General features: G+C 44.8%; 1 protein-coding gene across 3 annotated transcripts in view; it reads right to left on the reverse strand.

The window, feature by feature from the left end:
* Positions 1–605: 605 nt before the first annotated feature.
* Positions 606–27010, reverse strand: part of ZC3H7A (zinc finger CCCH-type containing 7A) — a 96213-nt gene continuing 69808 nt past the window's right edge. For all 3 annotated transcript variants that reach the window (XM_073542870.1, XM_073542868.1, XM_073542869.1), the window contains exons 14-23: positions 21998–22194; positions 13731–13834; positions 12239–12420; positions 11634–11707; positions 8356–8489; positions 8148–8253; positions 7423–7531; positions 4597–4715; positions 2725–2888; positions 606–1221 (exon numbers count right to left, since the gene is read on the reverse strand). In XM_073542870.1, the coding sequence (XP_073398971.1) occupies positions 1032–1221; positions 2725–2888; positions 4597–4715; positions 7423–7531; positions 8148–8253; positions 8356–8489; positions 11634–11707; positions 12239–12420; positions 13731–13834; positions 21998–22194 (1379 nt within the window). In that variant the 3' untranslated portion in view covers positions 606–1031. The remainder of the gene's footprint in view (positions 1222–2724; positions 2889–4596; positions 4716–7422; positions 7532–8147; positions 8254–8355; positions 8490–11633; positions 11708–12238; positions 12421–13730; positions 13835–21997; positions 22195–27010) is intronic.

Genomic DNA, 27010 nt, shown 5'->3' on the forward strand with positions numbered 1-27010 from the left:
AATATACAAGGCAAGCAGCCAATCACTGGTGTGTGTGGGGGGGGTATACAAAGCTCAGCACTCCGAGCTCTGCTACATCTTCAGCAGATAAAACAGAGATTCTATCATAACTGCTGCGCCCAGTAATCTAAGTGACACATTGCTGGAATCAGGGTCTCTGTCCCTATATCATGCTGGTGACAGATTATTTTTAAGTGAAGGCGAAAAGGCCTCAAAAACACTTACAAAATGCTTATAAGGTTAGCCAGGTGGCTTTGTGACGTTTTCTGTAGCCTTCTCATTGATTTCTATTGGAAAGTATGGATCGGCTTTATAGAATTCTCCGGCCACTACTGTTAAACGCTTATTATTTTTGAGATATTATTTTTGAGAACTTGAAGCTAATTAAAAACAATCAAAAGACTGAATGTATAAACAGCAAATCATTTTTCAGGCGGTTTTTAGACCAGATAAGCTCAAAAAGACATCGCAAAAAATCTCCACATGCACATACCCTTACACTGCTCCAAAGCGCTCATTTGGAGATTAAATCATTTGGTTGCCTCACGAATGTGGCATCTATTTAGGATAAAACATACATTTAGTAACCATTTCTTATATTTGGATTGTTTTTTTTGTTTTTGTTTTATTTTTTAAATAAAAATATATACTCCAAAATTTTCTGTTTATAGTGACCGGAATTGGCAAAAGACTGGAATAAGATACTGAGAGTAATCAATAAAAAAAAAAAAAAGTTTTTTCCAAAATCAACACTTTCTCACAAAATCATCGATTTTGCTTAGTGTGTGAATCAAGCATTATAACAATTTATTAGTCTGCAATGCTGACTCCATTACTGCTCAGTATTGCTCCTTTACGCCCATATTTATTTTATTTTTTTTTTACTCTGAAACCATGATCTTTTCCATAAGAGATCTACATCCACATATGACTCAGAACATCAAGAAGAGCGGAGCGGATCTTCTAACAAGATCTGTAACTCTTACACCGTGTTACCCATATGGTATCTCGTTCCTTGTGTACTCGGAGGCTTAATTCAAGTTCTTAATCAAAAAACTATATTTTCCAAAGTCATTATCATCGGGGTTAAGCAGCTGATCCTTGCGCGCTCTCTCTATCTTGTGACGTAGAACGTTGCTTCTCTCTTCCCATTCCAAAAGTTCAGCTTCTCCATGAGCGTAGCTGCATTGGTCTCCGTTCTGACACGAGCCAGATAAGAACCTGAATTCAAGCAAGGTACAAAAAATAATAAAGTTATTTAAAGTTTAAAAAAAAAAAAAAAAAAGCGCTACATAGGTACAATAAATGCGCTTCACAGAATACCCTTCAATTTACTGTTGAAAGAGAAGAAGCTACCAAGTTATAGCTTAAAGGGAATCTGTCACCCTATATTTGGACTATGAGCTGCCGTCACAGCCATCAGGGGCTTATCTACAGTATTCTGTAATTCTGTAGATAAGCCCCCGATGTAACCTGAAAGATAAGAAAAAAGAGTTAGATTATACTCACCGGAGGGGGCGGTCCGGTCCATTGGGTGTCGCGGTCCGGTCCGTAGCCTCCCATCTTCATACGAGGCCGTCCTCTTCTTCCCTTCCTGTCGTGGCTCCGACGCAAGCGCACTGCTCTGCCCTGTTGAGGGCAGAGCATAATACTGCAGTGCGCAGGCGCCAGACCTCTCCCGACGCCTGCGCTCTGCAGGACTCTGCTCGGCCCTCAACAGGGCAAAGCAGTGCGCCTGTGCGGGAGCCACGAATGCTGTAGATAAGCCCCTGATGTCGGTGACAGCAGCTCATAGTCCAAAAAAAGGGTGACAGATTCCCTTTAAGAGTTTTACGGCAGGATTATTGCCTGGCATATAGCTCCAATAAATGGTTATGTGTGGCATATAGTGGCACAAATCACCTATAGACTGCCATGCAAAAATAAAGTATACCACGTATAGGATTTTTTACAGAGTGCTTCAACATAGGAGAGCGTTGTGTACTCTGCTTCACTATACAGGAACATATATAAAGCCAAAAAGGAAACTTTTTTTTGGCCTCTGTTGGGGAAATCGAGCCCTATGCTTGTATTGTTAGGTTGTCAATAAGAAATGTTCACTAGTTGCCTGCTCCTGGCCTAATGGACATTGATCAAGTGCATGCACTAGAGAAATAACACCAGACACACAGTCGGATGTAAGCGCTCCATGATCAATCTATGGCTCAGCATCAAGACCTTTATTTAATCCGAACATAGATTTATTTAACCCCTGAAAGGGGGCTCGGTTAGCTCTAATGCTTGACTTCATAATGTCATTGGAAGTCTTGGTACTGTCATCACTGAAGTTAGAGGACAGCTCTTTTGTAATATAGACCTTGACCTTTCCTACTGCTTACACAAATCCAACGCGAGTCAAACAAATTGGTATTCTGTGACATTGAAGGATTTGGCCAGTTTATCGTTATTTTACTGTGTTGGGGACATGTGGATCTTACTAATATATAAGTATTACAGGTCCTCCTCCCGCACAGTGTTCCTATGAAGAAAAAGGACCAGACCGGTCCATCCAGCCTCCTATATATGAGTAAATGCCACAAAAGCAAGTCCCTCGCACATCTTTCAAAATAACGATTAAGTGTCTAATCCTTTGAGCAGTCCGGATCCATTCTCCGGCTTCGGAAAACTCTTTAATCTTAAACTTGGTCAGGACGTAACAGCGTCTTGTAACGTGCGACAACCTACTTTTTACATATGCTGGAATGGCCAGTAGGAAAACGATGCTGCCAAATGTTCTGATCGTCTTCGGAATGGAAAACCTTCTCTTTATGCTTTTCTGATGAAATATGCATCTTCCATTGACGTTCACTATTGCAGTTTTTTCCACAAAGCCAGCAATGAAAATCAACCTGCAGATGAAAATTTATACCAATGAATTTGTACCATATATTTCCAAGGATGTATTAAAGATTAAAGAGCTTTTTGCTCTTTCAGAAAACATTTTATCATAGGCTGCGATAGCAATAAAAAAAATAATCTTTTAGTATTACTTGCCCTATCTGGGTCCAGCGTGGTTGTCTCCGCCGCTGCCCCGTTCTCTGTTGTTGACATCACTGCAGCCAATCAGTGAGCTCAGCAGCTCGAGCCATCTACATCAGTGGTCCCCAACCTTTTTCGCTCCAGGGACCAGCTTCCAGGAAGACCATTCTTCCATGGCCCAGCGGGGTGGAGGTGGGGCAGGGGCTAATATATATATTTTATATTATATATATACACATATATATATACACATACATATATATATATATACACACACACACATACGTGCACAGATACACACACATATACACACACACATACACAGATAACACATACATACACATACGTGCACACACACATATGTGCACAGATACACACAGATAAACAGACATACATACACACACACACACACACACACAGATAAACAAACATACACAGATACACACACATACATACACAGATACAAACACACATACAGTATACACACACATCCATACACACACATACACAGATGCAAATATACACACATATACATACACACAGATACACACACATACATGCACAGATACACACAGATAAACACACATACATACACACACAGATAAACAAACATACAGATACACACGCATGCACAGATGCACACACATACATACACACAGATAAACACACAGTATACACACATCCATACACACACAGATACACACATATACATACATGCACACACACAGATACAAATATACACACACATACATACACACAGGTACACACATATAGATACACACACATACATACACACAGGTACACACATATAGATACACACACATACATACACACAGATACACACATATAGATACACACACATACATAAACACACACATATACATATATACAAAAAAAAAAATACCTCTCTTCATTCCCTGCTGCTTCAGTCGGGCCACGGCTGCAGGGTTACTATAGCCACGGGCGGGAAAGCAGAGGGCTTGGTCCCTGCCCACAGACAGCGCTGCCGCTGACACATAACAATGTCAGCGTGTTCCCACCTCTACGCGCGACTCGCTGCGGTGATCATGAACAGCCAGGGCAGGCACCTGCAGTGTGCTCTGAGCCGCCGCAGAGCACACTGTCAGTGTTTACTGATGGTGTGCGGCAGCTCCGCGGACCGGCAAAAGAACCCCAACGGCCCGGTCCTGGGCCGCGGACCGGTGGTTGGGGACCCCTGATCTACATGGGCAGAGCCACTGAGCTCTCCAGTTGGCTGAAGCCAGCACTGCAACCAAATAACTGTGACCGGGGCAGCAGCGAAGACCACTGCACTGGACTGTCGGAGGGCAAGTAATTTTTGGATTGTTTTTCTAGATATTGCAGCCTATGAAAGAAACTTCTGAAAAGGGACCGCCTGAAAAAGAAGGATTGAGCAAAAAAAAAATTAATCAAGAGACCTGGTGGTCAACAGCTGTTCTCTGCCTATATGTATTCCACAAAGGGTTAAAATGGAAAATGAAAAATTAAATTGTAATATAAAGTACAACCTCTGCTGATACTTTCTGAGGGGCCAATGTAAATCGTACTAGCACTTACTGCGGTTTCTGCGTAGTCGGTGGGAAGGTGGATTTGCTTGTTCACTTGACTTGAACCCTCGCTCCCTTTTGCAGTCTTTTTGCTGTTCAGCTTCTCATACAACTGTTCCATATCCTGAACTGAGCAGAAGGTGAGGACGTTAGAACGCAATTCACACACAAATGTCACCACGGCCTCGGACCACGACAACTACTGCACACAAAACCTAAGCAGCCGGTTACCAGCTCTCTCCGACAATCCAAATTAGAAATAAAGGAGCAACGTGACTCGTTATTTTCGGGAATATCTTCAAATATTAAAATATATCTGCAAATATTGTCATAAATCACGATAAATATATTGAAGAGTTTTTCAGTTTTGTACAAAGAAATTAATCACTGTATAATGATGAGTTATGCAACGTCGTTGAGGTCTGTAAGGCCACGCCTGGTCATTTCTCACGTGAATGTGGAGGCCAGTGGCGGCCGCACTAGACAGGCTGCAGGACCACTATTCTGTAATTAGATTCAAGTAACACCTCTGCAGCCAGTAATGGCACACTCTGCGGATACGCCAGAAACATCCAAGATGGCAATAGCCTTCAATAGATTAATTAATGGGATTCTATCAGCAGATTTTTGCCACATAATCTGAGAGGAACATAATGTAGATACAGAGACCCTGATTCCAGTCATGTATCACTTACTGGGCTGCTTGCTGTAGTTTTAATAAAATCTTCGTTTTATAATCAGGAGATTATCACTAGATGACTAGTAAACCTGCTGCCATTTAATCCTCCATATTCATGAGCTGTGTATAACCCCCCCACCACCACTGATTGGCAGCTTTGTGTATACACTCTGCATAAACAGAAAGCTGTCAATCAGTGATGTGGGTGAGGTTATACAGAGCTCAGCATTCAGAGAACTGCTAGATCTGCAGCAGATATAAAGGATTTTATCAAAACTGCAGCAAGCAGCCCAGTAAGTGATACATTGCTGGAATCAGGGTCTCTGCCCCTACATCATACTGCTCTCAGATAAGGTAGCATAAAACTGGTGACAGATTCCATTTAATGCCTTCACGACATGCGCCGTACATGAACTGTGGATGTCGTGTCCCTCCCTTTGATGTGAGCCCACCATCTTTACCAGCACACGTCAGCTGTTTTGAACAGCGGCACAACTGTGAAACTGGTCTTCAGGACCGCACCGCCCCCGGCAAAGCAGGAAGTCAGAGGTCAGGAGTAGTGATGAGCGAGTGTGCTCGTTGCTCAGGTTTTTCCGAGCATGCTCGGGTGGTCTCCAAGTATTTTGGCATGCTCGGAGATTTAGTTTTCATCATCTCATCTGCATGATTTGCGACTTGTAGACAGGCTGAATACATGTGGGGAATGCCTGTTTGTTAGGGAATTCCCACATGTATTCAGCCTGTCTACAAGTCGCAAATCATGCAGATAAGACGACGAAAACTAAATCTCCGAGCACATCAAAATACTCGGAGGACACCTGAGGCACGCTTGGGAAAACCGAAGCAACGAGTATACTCACTCATCACTAGTCAGTAGCGATGCACTACAGTACTGAAGATTCACGGTGATAAAACCCCTGAAATCTTCACTGGCATAAAACTGGAAAACTCCTATAAGTACTTCACATAACACAAAGTAACCTGTGACGGGTAACTTATGCTTGTAGGATGGGTATTCCGCGGTTTCACAGTATTGTAGTCACAATATTTGGTAACACTTTATCAGACACATCTGATATCGAGGGTTTACACTGTGAATATAAAAATCAGATAACGAAAACCTAAACTGACACTGCAAACCACAAAGAATGAGACTGATGTGTCCCCAACGTGTAATGTGTACATGATACAGAAGGCAAAAGTAGCAAGTAGCCCAAATTACCCTGATCTTCTGACATTACCCTGATCTTCTGACTACCAGAGAGTCTTTTTTGAACTGAAGGAAACCGACAATAAATCATAGAATCAATGCTACAATGGAAAACAACTAAAGCATAGATTATTCTTCTATCAATCACCATCTTCCTGAAAATATGGATTAGGCTTAAAGGGATTTCCATATTGCAAATAAAAAAAAAAAATTAAATTATGTATATATCTATGGAAATAGAAAAGATGGCCAGTGTCTGTCCTAGACCTTGATTACGACCTATGTCCTGCATGAGAGTCCCTGAATCTGCTAGGAAAAGGACATAGACAATATCAGCCCCTACATCTGTTAGGAACCATAGCACATACATCGTAATCAATTCATTTATTTATTATGCTTTGCTTATATATAGCGCCATCACATACTGCAGCACTTTACAAGGTCTGGGACAGACCGAAACCTTGGCGATCCTTTCTTTTTTCATATGCTGACTGAGCAATAAAACTTTTATTCCATGCTCACATAGAAGCCGTGGTATTTTGCACTATTGTTTGGAGAGACATCCCCAACTACAGAGCACCGTCTTCTAGCCATGAGTTCCGATCAAAAATGTGATTGATAAAATGTAGGCCAGCCCAAAGAAAAATCATAAAGATAAATGGTGTCCTATGAATACGGTTCTTGTTCACAATGGGATCTTTTCCCGGAAAATACACCAAATGTGAGCCTGAAATGACAACCACTGCTCAGGGCAGCGGCCACTTCTCCTCCCATTCTCTTTTGGCAGCATGTGTATGAAAATAAGGAAAAATAGCCAGTAAAAGAGAATGGTATAATGAAAAATTCACTTTTTAGGGTACCACAAAACAACACAAGATGAACTAACAAGAAAGAGGAAACTGATGATGTAGAATAATGGTTTACGAGCTGAGATTAGCTGAACTTACTGCTTAAATCTTTCATGAAAGTCCAGATCTCTTTTTCTTCTTGGCTGTGAGCAAATGCACAATTTCCTATATATTGACATTTTTTACCATTCAATATATGATGACACAACTGTGGGAGATAAGATACATGCATTTGTGTAAGAACGGGTTAATTACTGATCTTTTAAAAACAATGACTGGAAAGTTATTCAGAAGTAATCCCACAGTGTACAGACGATACGTCACGTCACTAGCTGCTTCTATCCGCAGAAGCCTCAATAAACTGTTCAAGCAACAGTAGAAAACACCTCTGCCTCAACTAAAGACGTTGTCAACTGCCTGGACAACCCCTTTTAAAATAAAGTAGTACCCCTTGTAAGATAAGACAACCTTATACTCACCTCCCGCACCGACGCCGCTCCAGTGATGTTGGTGCTGGGAGTCCCAGGGCTCCCGTGACATTGTTACGCTATGGGAGCCCTGCTGGGTTACTGCGCTGTTACTACCCTTGATCAAACAAGTGGCAGAAGTGAGAGCACAGCAGCCCAATAGCAGGTGCCGATTGGTTGCGGTGCTCATGTGGCATAACAATGTGACACAAACCCCGACAAACATGGTGGAATGGCGCTAGACCGGGAAGTCAATATCAGTTATTTTTATTTTACAAGGAGGGCTAATTTGTTTAAAAAGGGGTTGCCCAGATAGTGGACAGCTCCCTTTAAGAGAAATCAAGATTAAAAAATCACCTCAAACTGTACTGGAACTGGCTTTTTTGTGGGACATGGTCGGATAGATATCCACTTTTTACGCTCGTTGGACATTACAAGAACAACTTGGCGATCTTTAGTCCACCTAAGAGGAAGCAATGTTTAAGGCAATGAAAGCACTTCATCTTATACGGTCTTTTATTAGTAGTGCACTATGGCTGAGGACGTACTGCTCTCTTATACTTACATGTGTCTGGCTTTTGCGCTGCAGTATCTTCTGTTTTTGTCAGATTCAATCACTTGGCCATTTCTCCAGCATTGTCCACAAACAAATTTGATGTTGAAATTTGGATGTCCCGAGCTATTGGGAATGCTCAACAGCTGAAGGCAAAGTGACTGAATTAAGATATTTTCTTATATGAAGTAAAACATAAAAAGCTGCAATGTGCGTACATGAACATCAGAACTGCAAGGATTAACAGGGGATAGACATTAACTAGGTTGTCCGGGCGCCCAACACTCAACCGGGCCCCCAACCCTCATCCGGGTGCCCGACACTCAACCGGGCACTCAACAATCAACCGAGAGCCCAACACTCACTCAACCGGGCGTGCAACCACATCTAGGTACAATGTCACTGGGAGTATGTATAACACATACTTGTGGTCACATGACCATACACTCCTGGCCCTGGAGAATCTGGACAGTGTGCACTGTGAGGGTTCATAAGTCTGCAGTCATATAGAATAACTGTAGACTTTCATGCAAAACCTGGACAATCCCTTTAAATTTAAAAAAAGGCAGACACATGGAGATGATAGGTCCTATTTAAAGGGATTCTGTCATCTGTCATCAGAATTTCACACCCGCAATTATTTATATCTACATGTAGCTCTTTCAAAGACAAGTCCAGCAATTTCTTTACATCGCCGGTCCGTTCCTGCGTTAGAGAGAAAATAGAGTGGTCGATCTGAAGCTTCTGTCCCTCCAACTCTATTCCCCGCTACCTCTTCCAGCTTGACTGACTTTTCCATTGCCTGAAGTCTCACGTCAAAGAGGCTTTCAGTCACGCAGCAAGCGGTGCTGGGCGGAGAATAGAGCTGGAGTGACAGAGGCTTCAGATCTACAATAGAACTTCAGCTTCATTTGTATATCAATTCAAACGCTGATTTCTCAGTAATGGAGGAACTGGCCGGCCATGTAAAGGTATTGGTGGAGTTGTCTTTGAAAGCTACATGCATACATCAATATTTTGGGAGTGAAATCCTGCTGACAGATTGCATTTAATACTACTTATCTTTTTCAATGTTAATATAATATTTGCAATATATTAACATTAATGGAATTTGTATGTTCTCCCCATGTCCCTGTGAATTTCCTTCAGTTTTCTTCTTACAAACTAGAAAACAGGCATGCCGTGAATTCGGCATTATTGTGTGTTTGACAGAAGGAAAGTAGATTGCACAGACAGGGAATAATGTAACTTTTTATTATGTCTGTACAGCGCTACAGATTATAAGGAACAAAAACAATGTCAGGTAGAACATTGGAGAGATCACACAGATCCCACCGCTGCCACCAATGTGTCAGGGATGCCACTCCACTGCCTGCAATTGTCAGGACAATTACACGAGTGACTGACGAGTGATGGATGAGACCACAGCTGTTTCCACTACTAGGCTGGTTATTGGGGAACTCCCAGTGAGCGTAGGGTATATACACCTCCTATGCCAACACATGGAATATGAATATATATATATATATATATATATATATATATATACAGTGGGGCAAAAAAGTATTTAGTCAGTCAGCAATAGTGCAAGTTCCACAACTTAAAAAGATGAGAGGCGTCTGTAATTTACATCATAGGTAGACCTCAACTATGGGAGACAAACTGAGAAAAAAAAATCCAGAAAATCACATTGTCTGTTTTTTTTTCATTTTATTTGCATATTATGGTGGAAAATAAGTATTTGGTCAGAAACAAAATTTCATCTCAATACTTTGTGATATATCCTTTGTTGGCAATGACAGAGGTCAAACGTTTTCTGTAAGTCTTCACAAGGTTGCCACACACTGTTGTTGGTATGTTGGCCCATTCCTCCATGCAGATCTCCTCTAGAGCAGTGATGTTTTTGGCTTTTCGCTTGGCAACACGGACTTTCAACTCCCTCCAAAGGTTTTCTATAGGGTTGAGATCTGGAGACTGGCTAGGCCACTCCAGGACCTTGAAATGCTTCTTACGAAGCCACTCCTTCGTTGCCCTGGCGGTGTGCTTTGGATCATTGTCATGTTGAAAGACCCAGCCACGTTTCATCTTCAATGCCCTTGCTGATGGAAGGAGGTTTGCACTCAAAATCTCACGATACATGGCCCCATTCATTCTTTCATTTACCCGGATCAGTCGTCCTGGCCCCTTTGCAGAGAAACAGCCCCAAAGCATGATGTTTCCACCACCATGCTTTACAGTAGGTATGGTGTATGGTGTTTGATGGATGCAACTCAGTATTCTTTTTCCTCCAAACACGACAAGTTGTGTTTCTACCAAACAGTTCCAGTTTGGTTTCATCAGACCATAGGACATTCTCCCAAAACTCCTCTGGATCATCCAAATGCTCTCTAGCAAACTTCAGACGGGCCCGGACATGTACAGGCTTAAGCAGTGGGACACATCTGGCACTGCAGGATCTGAGTCCATGGTGGCGTAGTGTGTTACTTATGGTAGGCCTTGTTACATTGGTCCCAGCTCTCTGCAGTTCATTCACTAGGTCCCCCCGCGTGGTTCTGGGATTTTTGCTCACCGTTCTTGTGATCATTCTGACCCCACGGGGTGGGATTTTGCGTGGAGCACCAGATCGCGGGAGATTATCAGTGGTCTTGTATGTCTTCCATTTTCTAATTATTGCTCCCACAGTTGATTTCTTCACTCCAAGCTGGTTGGCTATTGCAGATTCAGTCTTCCCAGCCTGGTGCAGGGCTACAATTTTGTTTCTGGTGTCCTTTGACAGCTCTTTGGTCTTCACCATAGTGGAGTTTGGAGTCAGACTGTTTGAGGGTGTGCACAGGTGTCTTTTTATACTGATAACAAGTTTAAACAGGTGCCATTACTACAGGTAATGAGTGGAGGAAAGAGGAGACTCTTAAAGAAGAAGTTACAGGTCTGTGAGAGCCAGAAATCTTGATTGCTTGTTTCTGACCAAATACTTATTTTCCACCATAATATGCAAATAAAATGAAAAAAAAAACAGACAATGTGATTTTCTGGATTTTTTTTTCTCAGTTTGTCTCCCATAGTTGAGGTCTACCTATGATGTAAATTACAGACGCCTCTCATCTTTTTAAGTGGTGGAACTTGCACTATTGCTGACTGACTAAATACTTTTTTGCCCCACTGTATATATATATATATATATATATATATATATATATATATATATATATATATCCTCTTCGGAGAGGTCTTTATGTATTTTACCATTTTTCTCTACAACACATAAAATATATCAAATACTGAACATGTACCTGGGGCTTTAGTGAACTGGACTCTTTTGCCCAGTAAGATTCTGACTCCAGAACAATTCGCTCAAAGGAAATTCCTACAAGTAAAAAAATAAAATAATGAAACAATGTAATTTAAGGTTATATAAAATCAATGTATGTGTTGGACTGTACCCGTACTAACGAAAAGGAAATCTGTTCTCCTGTCCATCATTATTCACCAAGAATGTACAAATTGCCACTTCAAAAAGGAAGAGGACTTTAACTCTAGTGCCATCTATTTGCAGTAGCAATCCTAAAAGTCAATATCAGGTCGTTAAAGGGTCGATTTTGACTCTTTGGATTGCTACTTCCAATTGGTGTCACTAGAGTTCAACTCCCCTTCCTCTCTGAAGAGATAATTTGCATATGTAATTTCCCAGAGGAGTATTGCATGGCCTTTAAGTTTCCTTACACTGGCTTGTCTCTCTCCACAAGGAGAACCGTTACCCCTTAGATCACAAAGAATGGAAATTAATTAAGGTACAGGGGGTTCCTCCCCTGTCTTGAGATCCCACTCTCATTCTTGGTGAAAAAAACAAGCGTAAATTCAGCCATGATCAGGCACTACACCCCGCAGGCTCGATCACCTGTCTTTTCTTGTATGACCCAGACTCTAAGTTCCACCAGGCTGTGAGCGTAGAAGCAATCATTATCTCTTATGCATCCATACCGAACCTCATGCCGACAAAGATCTAGTAAAACAAGATTGTTGAATGGACGGATCTTGCAGTACTTGACAATAGAGTCTCTGAACATGTGAACAAGACACCTGTAACACAGGAATAGAAACATATGATGAATACATTTACATTTAACATATAGCGTTGTATGTACTAAACAATAATAGTGATAAAACACAACACCTGCCTGACAAAAAGAATTATCTGATTCTCTGCTTTTCCCCTCCACATCACAGTTCTTTTGCATTCATACAATGACATAAAAAGGTGCAACCAGAATTCTTCTAATACCGCACATAATATACAAGTTAGACCTTACATCACATACAGCAGTTCTGGAAGGAGGGCAACTTGTGCTACAAAATACTCTGCCATTAGAAGGCAAAATGGCTCACAATTTCATGATTAACCCATGTGAAAAGCTGGAAGGAAGAAGAGCCAAAAATAATAAAATTTCAAAGAGAATAAAACACTGGGGAGAGTTATTTAGTCACATGCGGCAGTTTTGTTTGTAGAAGAAAAGTTGCATGTGCAAATTCTTTCATTTTCAATACTAATGTGTGGCAGAAAACTAACACTGCACATCACCCTGAAAATAACAACCCCGCAGTCATACATGGTGGTGGCAGCATCATGCTGTGGGGAGGCTTTTCTGAAGTTGGGACAGGGAAGCTGATCAGAATTGATAGGAAGATGGATGGAGTTAAATACAGGGCAATCCTGGAGGAAAACCTGTTAGAGGTTGCAACTGACGAGACTGGGGCGTAGGTTCATCTTCCAGCAGGACAACGACCCTAAACGTCCTGCCAGAGCTACCACGGATGGGTTAATGCTAACCATATTCATGTGCGTGAATGGCCCAGTCACAATCCAGACCTAAATTCAATTGAAAACCTGTGGCAAGACTTGAAATATGCTGATCACAGACGCCTCCACCCAATCTCACTGAGTATAGCTAGTATGCAAAGAAGAATGGGCAAATATTTCAGCCTCTAGATGTGCAAAGCTGGTAGAGACAGACCCCAAAATACGTACCGCAGTAATTACAGCAAAAGTGGTCCTACAAAGTATTGACTCGGGGTCGAATACAAATATCCGCCACAATTTTCAGATTTATATTTTTTACATATTTAGAAAGCCATGTATCATTTCCTTAACACCACACAAATACTTGCTACTTTGTGTTGGTGTATCACATAAAGTCTCAATAAAATACATTTAAGTTTTGGGATGTAACGTGAGAAAAATGCAAGAAAGTTCCTGCGATATGAATAATTTTTCAAGGCACCGTATGTTTCTAATGAGATTTTTGTAAAGATAAAAGTTAGGTGCTCTACTTGTAAAGAACCAGCGCTCGAGTCCTCGCCTTTGGTTGTAGCAGCAGTCCATTCATACTCACTTGTTCTCTTCAAAATGATGCTTTGCAACAGGATGGGAGCAGCTCGGGCTAAAGTGGTCCTTATTTTTTTCACTAATAATTCTGGGTTTGTGATCAAAACATTTCTGGAATAGAAATATAGAAAGTCAGCAACTGTTGTTAGGAAATACAGTTACTCATCGGTCTGCCATTTCCAATCACCAGCGATATGAAATACTATAGGGATGAATTTATTACTCAACCTCTTCTGGCACCAAAAAAGTTCACTTTTTGCAGCAGACACAATATGGCATGTAAAATTAGGTGGCATGGCAAATTTACTAAAAGAAAATGTTTGAGAGACAAAAGAATTAGGCACAATTTGGTTGTAGACTGGTGTATGAAATGCCAGTCTTGATACATTGTCTCCCATCTGTGCCTTCATTAAAAGGAACGTCGTTTTAATTTTTATTCCATAAAGTACACATGAAAATAAGCAGATATGTAATATACTTAAGTCAGTGAAATTATCTTTCCTCTTGGATTCAGCTTTCAGTAAAATCTGTATTGAGTGAACACAGATACTCTCATTACTGTGATAGGGAATGACAGTTGGAGCTCTTAACATTCTATGGAGGAGCTTGAGGCAAACACATTCTAATGCACGATCCATAGAACCTTATGAGCATCAGCTGTCATCTCCTATTTCCTCTCAGTAATGGGGAAAATCTGTGTTCACCAAGACAGATTTTAGAAGTGACCTGAGAATATTGAGAATGAAACATCAGTCCAGGAGGAGAAAGAAGCAGATTTCTCTGATAACATAAATTACAAAGTTGCTTAATTTCGTGTGTTCTATTGATTTACGGGAAAAACATGGATTTTTGTGAGTACTCACCGTAAAATCCTTTTCTCCGAGACGCTCATTGGGGGACACAGAGACTGTGGGGTGTGTGCTACTGCCGTCGGAGGCTGACACTAGGCATACAAAAAACAAGTTAGCTCCTCCTCCGCCGCATACACCCTCGCCCCGATAGCGGGCGGAAACCAGTTTAGTTCAAAAGCAGTAGGAGAACATCCATAACTTAGCCTTAACGCAGAAAATCATATGTCTGAAAAAGGACCACCCTACAGTAAATAAGGAATTATACTAATTAAATAAACAAGAGCCAACTGGCTATCAGGGTGGGTGCTGTGTCCCCCAATGAGCGTCTGGGAGAAAAGGATTTTACGGTGAGTACTCACAAAAATCCATGTTTCTCCTTCGTCTCATTGGGGGACACAGAGACTGTGGGACGTCCTAAAGCAGTCCCTGGGTGGGAGGACAACTCACCGATCCAAGCCGCATGCCCTCCTGTCTAAAGGTGTGCCACTGCTGCTTGGAGAATTTTCCTACCCAGGCTCGCATCCGACGAGGCCTGAGTATGCACATTGTAATGCTTACAAAAAGAGTGCAGGCTGGACCAGGTTGCTGCTTTGCATACCTGCTCTGCCGAAGCCTGGTGCCGAAGCGCCCAAGAGGCGCCCACTGCCCGAGTAGAGTGCGCCCCTATCCCTGTTGGAATCGGTGCGCCTCTAATACGGTAAGCCTCCTGAATAGTTAGGCGATTCCATCTGGCTATGGTTGACCGTGAGGCTGCGAGACCCTTCCTGCTCCCTTTGGGAATCACAAACAACGAGTCCGTCTGGCGAAACGGTGCTGTCCTTGACACGTACCTCCTGAGAGCTCTTACCAGATCTAAAGAGTGGAGCGTCCTTTCCACTCTGTGTACTGGCGCTGGACAAAACGAAGGCAGAACAATGTCCTCATTAATATGGAAAGAGGACACGACCTTCGGCAGAAAAGGCGGCGGTGGTCTAAGGACTACTTTATCCTTAAAAAAAAGTCAGAAAAGGAGCTCCGCAAGATAATGCTCCTAACTCCGAGACCCGCCTAATGGAAGTTATGGCTACCAAGAATACAACCTTCCTGGAGAGATATGCCAATGAAATTTCCTGTAACGGTTCAAACGGGGCTTCCTGTAGGACACCCAGGACCAGGTTAAGGTCCCAGGCGTCTATGGGTGCTCTATAGGGGGGCACCAAATGAGAGACCCCCTGAATGAATGTCCTGACCTGCATATTGGTAGCGATTTTTCGCTGAAAAAGGACCGACAAGGCCGATATCTGCTTCCTAAGGGAACTCGGCGCCAACCCTGCGTCTAGGCCGGACTGCAGAAAAGCCAGGATGTTGGGGACCGAAAAGGATAATGGCGCAACCCCGTGTTCTCGACACCAATGAAAGAAAACCTTCCAAGTGTTATGATAAATTCTCCCCAAGGCTGGCTTCCGGGCCCTAACCATTGTCGCAACCACATCACGCCCAAATCCCGCCTTTGTCAGAATCCTAGATTCAACGGCCATGCCGTCAAAGCCAGGGCCCCTAAGTTCGGGTGGCAGATCGGCCCCTGAGACAGTAAGTCTGGCCGTTCCGGTAGACGCCAAGGCACATCTGCGAGGAGTTGCACTAGATCCGCGTACCATACTCGACGGGGCCAGTCCGGGGCCAGCAGAATTGCCGGGACCCCCTCTGTCTTGATCTTTCGCCGCATACACCCTCTGATGACCCTTGGGAGAAGCGGAAGTGGGGGAAACAGGTATGGGAGCCGAAACTGGCTCCACGGTAGGACCAACGCATCCACCGCGATTGCTCGCGGGTCCTGAGACCGAGCGACAAACGTGCCCACCTTGGCGTTCTCCCTGGACGCCATCAGATCCACGTCTGGAGTCCCCCACCGTTGGCAAATCTGCTGGAAGACCTCGGGGTGAAGGGACCATTCCCCGGCCGCTCCGCCCTGCCGGCTTAGGAAGTCGGCTGCCCAATTTTCCACCCCTGGTATGTGAACTGCTGAGATTACCAAGTGGTGCCTCTCGGCCCAACGGAGCACATGCTCTATCTCGCGCATGGTTGCCCTGCTGCACGTGCCTCCCTGGTGATTCACGAACGCCATTGCCGTGGCGTTGTCTGACTGAACCCGGACTGGGCGTCCTGCTAGCAAGTGCTGAAAACGCTGCAGCGCCAACCGCACCATTCGAATCTCCAACAGGTTGATTGGAAGACGAGCCTCTTGAGGCGACCATTGCCCCTGGGGCGTGTGATGCCGGAAGATTGCCCCCCAGCCGAAAAGACTTGCATCGGTCGTGATCACCAACCAATGATCTGGGGGAAAAGGCTTTCCCTGACGAAGAGAGGAGTCGCGTGTCCACCATTGAAGCGCCCGTCGAACCTGAGAGGGCAACCTGCACTGATGATTGAGGGAGAACGGACTCTCGTCCCAAGCCGCTAAGAGAGCCTGCTGCAGGGGACGGAGATGAAATTGAGCAAACGGAATTGCTTCCATCGCCGCCACCATCCTTCCTAGAACCCTCATCCCGAACCGGATAGTGTGAGGGCCCGGTTGTTGAAGACTTCGGACTCCCTGCCGGAGCGCCCGAGCCTTGTCCTGAGGGAGAATTACCAACCCTCGGGAAGTGTTGAAAATCATCCCCAGGAATAGAATCCTCTGAGCTGGGGTAAGGGATGATTTCTTCCCGTTGATCAACCATCCTAGGCGAGATAGGGTATCCAGTGTGATGCTGACATTCTCCTCGCATGCCCGAAAGGACGGCTCCTTTACCAAGAGGTCGTCTAAGTACGGCAAAACCACTATGCCCCGAGAATGTAGAACGGCCATGACGACCGCCATCACTTTCGTGAATATCCTGGGGGCCGTGGCCAACCCGAAAGGTAGGGCCACAAATTGAAAATGCCGGCCATCGATTGCAAACCGAAGGAACCTTTGATGCGGGGAAAAATAGGGATGTGCAGGTAGGCATCCTGGACATCGATCGAGGCCAAATATTCTCCGTGCTCCAAGGACGATATGACCGACCGGAGAGATTCCATGCGAAAACGCCTGACCCTGATGAACCTGTTCAGGAGCTTTAAGTCCAGAACCGGCCTTACTGTTCCGTCCTTCTTGGGGACTGCGAACAGATTGGAATAAAATCCTTGGGTCTTCTCGCACTCTGGTACAGGGACAATGACCCCGTTGTGCCGCAACACCTCGATGGCCCTTAGCAATGCCTCTGCCCGGGATTCCGTTTTGGGAAGACGGGAAAGAAAAAATCGTCTTGGCGGATCTTTGACAAACTCTATTTTGTACCCGGAACACACTAATTCTGCCACCCATGCGTCGAGCGCCACCGCGACCCAGACGCGGCAGAACCTGCGCAGACGTCCGCCTACTCTGCTGTCCTTGGGTACTAGATGCCTCGAGTCATTTCGCTGAGGGCTTCTGTGACCTGGCCCCCCTTGATCTGGGCGGGCGGCCCCGCATCCTACCCAGCGGGTTGGTTCTATACGTGACCTGACACTCCTTGTCTTGGCTATAGCGAGCTGGGGCGGAGGTACTGGCCGCTGCCATCCACCCGGGGGTGAGAAATGCTCGAAAGCGCGCCTGAGGTTGACGAAAAGGCGGCCTAGTCTTTTGCTGTGGAAGGAAGCTGCTTTTTTCCCCCTGTAGCATCTGAAATGAGCTTGTCTAATTTCTCCCCAAATAGCCGATTACCCTGAAAAGGCAGGGAAGTCAAAGACTTCTTAGAAATAGAATCAGCCCGCCATAACCTTAACCACAAGGCTCTCCTAATGGCGATTGCATTTGCTGCCGCTAGAGCCGCGCCATTAGCCGCATCCAAGGATGCATTAATTAAATAGTCACCCGCCATCGCGATCTGACTTGCTATCTCAGCCACTTCCGTCGGCAAATCTCTATCCTGTAGGACCTTGTTTAAAGAATCTGACCATGACATTATGGCTTTGGCTACCCACGTTGCCGCAAAAGAAGGAAAGAGCGCTGATCCCGATGCCTCATACACCGAGTGAGCTAAACCTTCTATGAGTCGATCCGTGGGGTCCTTAATGGAAGAACCGCTAGGTACTGACAACAAGGACCTTGAAGCCAGGCGTGACAATGGGGGATCCACTACCGGAGTCCAAGGATTCTTCCCAGTCATCACGTGAACTCTGCTCGCTCCCAGAAAATGATGACGGTGAGCGAGATGCCGCACTCACGGATGCTGAGGCACCGGAGGGGCCTGGAGACGCAGTACAGGCTCTTTTCCTGTGCGTCTGCCTAGAGAGTGTGCGGCCCCTGCAGGCCGGAGGCTCTTGTGAGGTGGATGAACCCTCCCAAACAGGCGTGCCGTCGTCTCTACCCCTATCCGGGGCCTGAAGGGTCTCAATCGCCTTCGTGAGCGAAGCCATGGACCGAGAGAGTGATAACGCCCATTCTGGGGGAACCAGACCCCTGGGCTCTGTCGCAGGGGAGGGCTCCTGGGCGTGTTCGGAGTCGCAGGCTTCACATAACTTAATAGTCTGCGCTCGTGGGAACATAACCCCACAGGAAACGCATGCGGCATAAAGGAACGTGTGCGTTTTTCCTTTTCCAGACATACTGCTGGCCGCGGGCTAAATTTAGAAATGGTCCGCCCGACTGCTACCCCGGCCGCCCGCCTCCCCATGCCCGGCTGGTGACGGGGGGCAGCGCCGGAAAAGACATGCGCCCAGTGCGGCACTTCCGCCCGCGGCCCAGGCCGAAGCCGCGGGCTAAATTAGAGCCGGTCCGCCCACTTGGCACGCCGGCAGACCGCTACCTCGGCCATCCGGCTGCAGCTCCCCCCACTTCTCCCGGACCGCGCCAATACCCGGAGGGAGGCGAACCAGGTTAGAGGAGCGGAGGGAAAGGGGGGGGTGAGGGAAGGGGGGAAGCGTGCCCCAGACTTCTCCGAAAACGCTGCCCAGGTCCCTCCACTCGCTCCAGCACATACCTGAGGTACTCTGTTTAAGACGGTGCAGGCACCCTAGCTCCGACCGCCTTGCAGGGGCGAGGAGAGGGACCGTCTGCCGTCATGCAGCTTTGCCGTCATGCGTTGGTGGAGTCATGGGGGCTGCACAGACTAGTCTTGTGCCTCTGTGCAAGCCCATGGTTTCAATACCTAGGGGTGGACAGGGCTAAGTCTGGCATAATGTCCCACGTCGCGGGAGAGGAAACATGGAGGGACACTCGCACGTGATCGCCCGTTGCTGGTTTGGGGAAATCGGATCCTTTCAATAGGATGCGTTGCCCCTCTTATCTTCATAAAACAAAAAACAAAGAAAAAAAAAATAGATGTCTGGGGAAAAGTCCCAGATATGTCCCTCGGTGCGGGAAAGGATACGCGGAGGCGATACTCAACGCGTGCTCGCCCGTTGTTGGTTTGGGGAGATCGGACCTTTTCTATAGGATCCGTCGCCCCTGTCTCATCTTCATGGTAAACTAGAAAAAAATAGTCTGGAGAGATCCAGACTGCGTGTGCCTCCATAAGACACTAAGCAAAAAACTGGTTTCCGCCCACTATCGGGGCGAGGGTGTATGCGGCGGAGGAGGAGCTAACTTGTTTTTTGTATGCCTAGTGTCAGCCTCCAGACGGCAGTAGCACACACCCCACAGTCTCTGTGTCCCCCAATGAGACGAAGGAGAAAACTCTATATTAAAACGATGATTACTGTTGAAGTAATGTGAGTATTTCTGTACAGCTTTTCTGTCTTTATATTATAGCGTCTCTATGGATTGCTGTATAACTGGACTTGGGCTTGCGACCATATGACTAAATTCCGACCTAAGAAGCATTGTTTAATGAGACCAGTACTTTAAAGCCTCCAGCTACTGATGTCAGAAGAAACTCCTAGAGAACACAATAGCTGAAACGTCACTGCTGATGTGGCAGGATCAAGTCACTGCATTCTGTGATGGAAAGAAAACACGTTTGGTGCATTGCTTCATGCACCCAGAAGCCAAACGGCACATTTTTCATATACAGCCCTATAGCCATATTATACTGCACTTCTATAAAGCAGCTTATTAAGATGACAAATCCACTTTAACAAAGAGAAAGAGTTTATTTTGCAACTTGGTTTAACAAAAATTGGAATTAAAGTAAATGGAAGCTCATAGCTGCATCACCGACTGCAACGCAAAAGAGGACAATTTACAGGCCGCCCCGGAACAAGGGCATATTATCAACTCAAAACTGGAAATAAAAAACTAAACAACAACCTCAAGACAGATTTCATCATCAGGTATCATTGTAATCAGTATAACGGCGCCGACCTGACACTGTCTGTAGGTTACTGTGCAGAAGTTCAAGAAGAGTATGCGAAGCAAGTCATTTTCACATTGCCGTTCATAGGTTCATTCTTTTTAACGCTTTTTAAGTCATTTTTTCAGAAAAGGTTTTGGAGCGACCTGCACAAAAAAGACATTGTGTGCACGTAACCTGCGAACTAAAACGGTGCCGAGAAATCACGCATTCAGGGGAATTTGTAGTTATATTCCGCTCTGCCGCAAGAAAGGATTCCAGGAGAGAGATGTCAAAGATTCACAGTGGTTTATTCAACGCGTTTCGGGGGTCTCATGCCCCCTTCGCCATTCCCGCTGCTTTCGAGTTCATTGCTTCTAATTTTAATCTAAAAATGTGGCCTTTTCTAACTTGCTACTTATTTTAATTTTCTTTAAGAAGTTTTGTTAAGTTTTTTTTATTTGTGTAACACTAGAACTGAAGGCTATTGCTTTCCATTTTTTTGTCTTTTTTTCATGTTTTTTTTTAACATTACTATGATATATCATAGGTTTATAATTGTAACCATTTAAGGGTGACTGCACACAGTGCGGATTGAGCTGCGGATTTTTCCGCACAGATTTGCAGGTAAAACAGCAGGTAAAGTGACCTGCGGTTTATCTGCGGATTTGCCAGCGGTTTTCCCCTGCAGTTTGACACCTGGACAATGGAATAGGTGTCAAAACGCAGCAGAATCCACAGAAAGAATTGACATGCTGCGGATTTAAATCCATGGAAAAATCCGCAGCATGTGCACTGCGGTTTTGAAAACCCATTGAATTGCATTGTACTGTACAATGCCTGCGGATCTGCAGTAGAATTCGCACCTTGTGCACATACCCTTAGAATGTTTTCTTCTTAATTGGAGTTAATTCTCCATAACAGCCTAAAGACACACCCGTGAGAATCTTGTGATCCACAAGAAAGGGGACAAGATTCCGTAGGTGGGACATTGATCCACAGAACTAGTCTAATTGCCAGATCTGGAGTTGGGCGATTACCGTCTGCTTCATGGGGTTCTTGCCTTCCTCTAGAAAAACAGTTTGGGGTTATAGGTTGAACTGGGTCTTTTTTCCACATTAAAAACAAAGAAACCACTGAAATAATACAGGAGTCCCAGCATCATCACAAACCTCACACAGAAAAACAAACGTCCCAGAATACTCCTGCAACAGATGAGGGATTGTCAGATTGACTTTTTTGTTGCCTCCAAACATTGATTCTCTGCAAAACATTCCTTTTCTCTCCAGAGTCCACACATCGATTTCTTCTTGACAGTATGCAAATGTGCAGCATCCTGGGTAAGTGCACTCGATGTCTTGAGCAACATCTACAAAATACATTAAATCGAACATTAAAGATGTTATATAGTCAGGTCATTCATCATGAAAACCAAAATTCTAAACAGATTTCTAAAAAAAAACAAAAAAAGTTGCTCTGCCGTGGTCCCTTCGAATTTGTATGAGCCTCATTTTGTAAATTTCACCCTAGTGCCACCCTTGCCGCCACCGGCGGCGTTTGCTCAAATTAATCTGCGATGGTCTCCAGGAAATGGTGCTGGTGGCTGCGCATGCACATATTGGGATCTCAGCTCAATAAGAGGACATGAATGTGCCCAACCGCCGTCTGTGGCTAGCGTGAAATTTATAAAAGGAGGCTCATACAAATGCGGAGGGCCCAGGGCAGAGCTGAAGACCCTACCCACAGACCCACCCTGATGCACGAAGAAGCTACTGCACCAAAACTTCTAAGGTGATTTAAACAAGAAACAGGCTATAGATTTTTTCACTATGGGTATCCATTAAAATCAGTATAACAGGGCCAGAACTTTACATTAAAGGTCATATATGTTCCCGGGTGTTCGGGTGATAGATTCCCTTTAACAGGTTAAATCGTGATGACTGGTTCTCTTTAAATTACTAACACCTATCAACCATGTGAGGCATACAGTGACATTTAAAAGTTTGGACATCCCTGATCAAAATTACTGTTATTGTGAACAGCTGAGCAAGTTGAAGGTGAAATTATCTCTGAAAGGCCTAAAGTTACGTAGATGACAGATTTGTAGATTGTAAGCTTGCGAGCAGGGACCTCACTCCTAATGTCATTGTTTGAATTGTCTTAACTTGTATTGAATTTATTGTCTGTACATGTCCCCGCTTAATTGTAAAGTGCTGCGGAATATGTTGGCGCTATATAAATAAAAATTATTATTATTATTATTATTTCTTTACCCTTTTAGGCAAAAATTAATAATTAATCTTTTACATTTTAAAAATTACAAAAAGGAAAATGGGAGGAAGCAAATGTTTGAGCACCCTGCGTGGTTAGTACCTAGTAGCGCCCCCTTTTGAAAGTGTTACAGCTTGTAAACGCTTTTTGTAGCCAGACAAAGCACTTTCAATTCTTGTTTGAGGGATTTTCATACATTCTTCCTTGGAAAATTCTTCCAGTTCTGTGAGATTCCTGGGCAATCTTGCATGCACTGCTATTTTGAGGTCTAGCCACAGATTTTCAATGATGTTCATACAAGGGGACTGTGAGGGCCACTGTAAAACCTTCAGCTTGCGCCTTTTGATGTAGTCTATTGTGGATTTTGACGTGTGTTTGGGATCATTGTCCATTTGTAGAAGCTATCCTCTTTGCAACATCAGCTTTTTTACAGATGGTGTTATGTTTGCAAAAAGAATTTGTTGAAATTCCATTGAATCTATTCTTCTCTCTACCCGTGAAATGTTCCCCGTGCCATTGGCTGCAACACAACCCCAAAACATGATTGATCCACTGCCATGCTTAATGGGTAGGGAGGTGTTCTATTTCTAAAATTCTGTGCCCTTTCTTCTCCACACATACATTTTGATTATTGTTGCCAAAACAGGATTTTTAGTTGCTTACCGTAAAATCAGTTTCTCTGAGCCTTCATTGAGGGATACAGGAAACCATGGGTGTATGCTGCTGCCACTTGGAGGCTGACAATATGCAGAAAAAAAGTTAGCTCCTCCTCCGCAGTGTACACCCCACCGACAGGAAGTAGGATATTCAGTTAGTAAGAAAGCAGTAGGAGAAGCAATCTGTAGAAGAGACAAACCACAAAAAAAACACAAACTCAAACTGTAACAATATAATACAGTAAAAAGCTGGTCAACTTGGGAGGGTGCTGTGTCCCCCAATGAAGGCTCAGAGAAACAGATTTTACGGTAAGCAACTAAAAATCCTGTTTTCTCTATCGCCTCATTGGGGGACACAGGAAACCATGGGACGTCCCAAAGCAGTACCCAAGGGGAGGGAACAGCGGACAACTCCAATCAGGATGAGGAACTCACCATCGTCCCCTGCAAGGTCAACTTGCGAGGTCTTTTTTACCCCAACCGGCACTCGCCGAAGCTAGGCATGGGCTCTGAAAAACCTTGTGGACCTGTGGAAGACATATCATCTGTAGAGGTGCCGGGCAAAGGCCCAAAGAGCACCGCCAAGAGGACAAACACTGCCCGGGCAGAGTGTGTCGTATTCAAAGGAACGCAGTCCTTCCTGACCAGGCGACCTCACTAATGCCAACTGGATTCTGCGATCAGCCGCTGACCTGGAGGCCGGAGGACCTCTATGCTTCAAGCCCAAGCTTGATAAGAACTGTTGCTCTGGCCAGATAGCCTGATGAGAGAGCGTCAAGAAGGATAAGTCCAAGGTGGACAAAGGAAAGGGAATTCGCAACGATGAACACTGAACCGTTGATACACAGGAAGTGCACCACAGCTGCTACAAACTCTCTGAGACCTCAGGAGTAGTTGAAAGTCTGAAAGGGAAGACTACCAAATGAAAAAGAAAATGAACCTGTCTGTTGCAAAAAACTGAAATTTCCAAAGTCCTGAATAAATAAGGACCTGGATAAAGGCATCATGGAATAAAGTAAAAATCCTGCGTTTCTCAGAAGGTGAATGCTGAACGAAGGAATTTCTTCCTGAAAAAACAAGGATGGACTCAATCCTAGATCCCCAACGAGCCATGCTGAGGAAATGCAATGCAGAACGATGAGGTTAGCCCTAGGAAGGGTACAGCTCATCCTTCAAGAGACCTACTTAAAAATTTTGGTCTAAAGGAGCCAAACCGAAGGAACTGAGGGACCTCTTTGGGGATAATTTCGCTTGTGAAACCGTAAGCCAAAAAGGACCCTTAGATGGGAACGATTTTGCTGGACTCGGGAAGGTGTAAAACCATGTCTTCATTGCAAGAAAAAAAAAAAATGTTTTGGGCAGCGAGGACGGTCAATTCTTCCGACCGGTCTCGAGAAAGAATGCTCTGATGAGCAAACTCAGCCACGCATCTACAGAACTTTGCAACCCGAGTGGAGGTGGGGACAGGACAAGATATAGCGACGGGCGCTTCCAAGGTTGACCTTGGCAACTACTGTGTGAGGATGCACGTCTAGGGGAGGAAGGACCGTAGTGAAGGAAAACTGGAACCGGTGGGTTTGTAGTCACAGAAGTAGTGAAATCTGTGAAGAGCTCCGGAGAGAAAAGATATACCGAGGCGCCCCCTTAATAGGAAACAGCTGAAGTCAGTTCTGCAGACTGATACAGGGATGAGGATGAATCCGTATGACGATGTAAACTACCAAATCCATCCTGGGCCCTCTGGAACAAGGAGGGGACTGCAGTGTGTAGACCCGTTTGCGAAGTCTAGGACAACCTCCTCGAGGATAACAGTGAAAGGAAGAAACATGTTATCACTAGACTCATTATTAGATCCAAGACTGGAGCAGCTTTCTACCCTGGTCTATGCTTGCGCAGAGTCAGATCCCACTCCTGTCTGAGGTGGGATACTTGTTCCCGTCACGGTCGGAAGTCCCATCTCTGGGCTGCTGGAGGCTTTATCCGGTGTCTGTAAGAAAGAATAGGTAAGTACCGACAATAAGGAGTTCAAGTATTGTGGTAGGTCAAGGCCCTTAGGATATACTAGAACCTAAAAAGTACTATTGGCCAATCATTAATGATAGGCGTAACACATCGGGCAGTAAAGATAGCTTGCGGACAGTACTGTAAACTGGCCAACTGAGTAGTTATGGGTAAGGTTGAAAAAAAAAAAAAAAAGGGAAAATCAGAAGGTGTGGACAAAACTACTGCGGAGCAACTCACACTTAGGGTCCAGAGCATGCCACCGTAAAACTCCGACCATCCGTACCTGACACAAGAGAGTCTGACGTACCTGAAGGTGGAGTATCTACTTATGATGCTGCCGAGATCCACTCTGTGGTGCCGAGATCCACTCCGTTTGTACGCGGTAGAGCCTACATTTAACTGTTAACAAACCACAGATGTTATAGATTAGGAAATATGCAGCTGAAAGGTGTCCTTGACTCACCTGAAAGTGGTTTGTAACCACAGCTGCAGCCCACCAGAAGTAATAAATACCGTCACCTCACCCTGAGTGGTGATTAGACGGGAGCTTAGGCAGAAGCTGCAAAAGATCCTGAGGCGCGCGAGAGAGAGCGCTTGTGACTCACCTGACAATGGGACAGAAGAGCCGGGACCGGTGTAGCCGATCGACCTCGGGTATGGTTGAGTTACCGGAAAAACGGATATATTGACTAAACACGTCTGGATGAGGACTATGCAAATGCTCGATAGGGATAGAATACTGCTGCACTGGAACGCAAAGAACCTGAAGGCTAGAGCGTCTGACTCACCTGAATATGGTACAGAACACCAGTACCACTGCAGAAGTCAACCAAGACCACATCTCCCCTGAAACACAGCCGTTTCGACCACAGTACCTGGTAGGTGGTGCATGTGAAGCCTGGATAGCGGATAGCACCCAGCTGCAATCGGCCCCCATTATCTTGAGAGAACCCGAACAAGGGTATAGGAGAGAGCCAATTCTTGTTGCGGTGTAGGTCTGAATACCTGACGATATTAGGCAGAATAACAGCTTCTGGGTTGCGGACTAGGCCTGGATACCTGACCACATTAGGCAGAATAACAGTATTACGTGTAGTGAGCCGTACCAAGAAGTCTGTCCTGGAGTATATTTTGACCAGTCCGTTCTTTGACGGTAGAACAGTAGGCCTGGAATCAGAGGGAGACTAAACTCTACTCTCTGTTGTGAGCCTTGGTGCAAACCCCTGGATCTGCTAGTTGTGGTCAGCATCTTAC

The sequence above is a fragment of the Dendrobates tinctorius genome, unplaced genomic scaffold, assembly GCF_039654945.1.
Source record: "Dendrobates tinctorius isolate UK_male_01 unplaced genomic scaffold, ASM3965494v1 ptg000129l, whole genome shotgun sequence".
In the NCBI taxonomy this organism is placed as follows: Eukaryota; Metazoa; Chordata; class Amphibia; order Anura; family Dendrobatidae; genus Dendrobates; species Dendrobates tinctorius.